At 63.3% G+C, this 1,758-nt stretch overlaps 1 protein-coding gene across 1 annotated transcript; it reads right to left on the bottom strand.

The window, feature by feature from the left end:
- Window positions 1–1,472: 1,472 nt before the first annotated feature.
- MSGN1 (mesogenin 1) lies at window positions 1,473–1,754 on the bottom strand (the record flags this gene model as incomplete). The annotated part of the gene is made up of 1 exon (XM_044683384.1): window positions 1,473–1,754. A coding segment is annotated over one exon (282 nt), but the record flags the coding sequence as incomplete, so codon positions are not given.
- Between the last annotated feature and the right edge of the window lie 4 nt (window positions 1,755–1,758).

Genomic DNA, 1,758 nt, shown 5'->3' with positions numbered 1-1,758 from the left:
CCTTTAATGTCTACGCTCTTGTTCTTGGGATTGGGAGGAGCATTAAGGGAAAACTTGATCCTTTTCCAACCTGACCAGGGAGGGATGTTGGGGGAGAGAGAAGTCCTGTGACTACTTCTCTAGGTCTCAACTTGTTCATCTATAAAATGGACTCACAGACCTTCGAGGTCCCTCGGACCATTTCATTGAAGTCCATATTCAGGTCTCCAGCCCCTGTCACTAGCCCAGGCAGGCCACATCCAACCGCAATGGGCTGAGTTGGGACAGCCAAGGGATGCCAGGCAGTAGAGAGAGGCAGACTGTCCACAAGGCGAAGCTCACTGGAATTTAGGAAAACGTGCAAAGCTGCCACATTCGAGGCTGTGGGCCAGGGGTTAGAGCACCCCTCCAGGTCCTGGCGAGCCGCACTTTGTCTATGGCTTCCACGTCTTCTCTCCCAGTCCTGCCCTGTTCCTGGAACTGAGGGCTACTCAGCTGAGATTCCCGAAAGGGAGGACCCATCCGCCTCCTTCCTGGCCCCACAGCAAGGTCCTTTAGGCAAGTCAGACTCCTCATGTGGGCCTCAGTCTCCCCATCTGTACGAGGAGGAAGGTGAGCACTCTTCTCCTTCCTATTCTGAAGTTCCACAGTCCCATTGTGCCCTGCGTTTGGGGTGGGCTCCATGCCTGGAGGGGCCTCCACGCCCCCTCCAGGGCACCCTGAAGCTCTCCATTCCTGCCGTCTAAGCCCAGGAGACCACAGCAATTCTCTTCTGATCTCTGAGGGCCCACCCTGATCTGAGAGCCTCCCCCCTGGCCAGGGGCCCATCCCCCACCCCCATGAACACACCTGAGGGATCAGAAGGGGGAGGGGAGACTGTCCTTTCCAGCCCCGCCACCCCCAAAAAGACCACAAGGCGGCCCATCTCTCAGCACCCAGAAGGGGCCGTCAGTGGGAAGGAGTCCAGGTCAGAGTGGGGAGTGGGGAGCGCAAGCCCAGCCGGAGGACGGCAGCGTGTCCCCATTATTGACGGAGGGCGCTTCCCAAGGCGTTCATCCTTTCCAATTTACCTTGACGAGGTCCCTAATGGCCCCTGACGTGTGTAGGGGAAGCTGGGGGAGGGGGGCTTCGTCTCTGCGTGGGCAGAGGGCCACCCCTGCAGCCACCGGGGAGATGCCCTTCGGACAGCCCCCCGCCCATTGCACCGTTTCCGAAAGCGAATTCACGCCAGGTCCCAGCCGCGGAAATCCAGGTGGCCTGGCCCGGCGGGGCTGGACAGCTCCCAGGCAGGGCTGCCTCCGCCGCCCCCGGCCGGGAGGGAAGGGAAGCGCGCTGCCCCCGCGGAGGGGCTCCGGCCTTCTGCGCTCCAGTGAAAAGTCTCCCCCGCCGGCGCCTCGTCCTCCCTGGCCAGACGGACGCGAAGGCCCTCGTGTCATGTAGGTGCCAAGCCAAGGCTGGCGCAAGCCCGTCGGGCTCGGCTCGTCCGTGTCCCCTCAGGGCCGCGGGGAGCCGTTCAGGAGGTCGGTGAGCTCGCCGATGTACTTGATGGTGTACTTCAGCGTCTGGATCTTGGTGAGGGGCTGACCCCGCTGGCTGTACACCGGCGGCAGGTAATTGCGCAGCGTGTGCAGGGCGTCGGCCAGCGCCCGCATCCGCAGCTTCTCGCGCTCGCTGGCCTTGCGCCGCCGCTGGGCCGACATCCGCACCTTGGCGCCCCGCGGGGCCTTGCCGGGGCCCGGGCTCTGCAGGTAGGCGGAGGAGAAGGCCAGCATCCCGCAG

This window comes from Gracilinanus agilis, unplaced genomic scaffold (assembly GCF_016433145.1).
Source record: "Gracilinanus agilis isolate LMUSP501 unplaced genomic scaffold, AgileGrace unplaced_scaffold20132, whole genome shotgun sequence".
Lineage (NCBI taxonomy): Eukaryota > Metazoa > Chordata > Mammalia > Didelphimorphia > Didelphidae > Gracilinanus > Gracilinanus agilis.
Note: the sequence above shows the minus strand (reverse complement) of the source record. Positions and strands in the feature narration are given on the sequence as shown.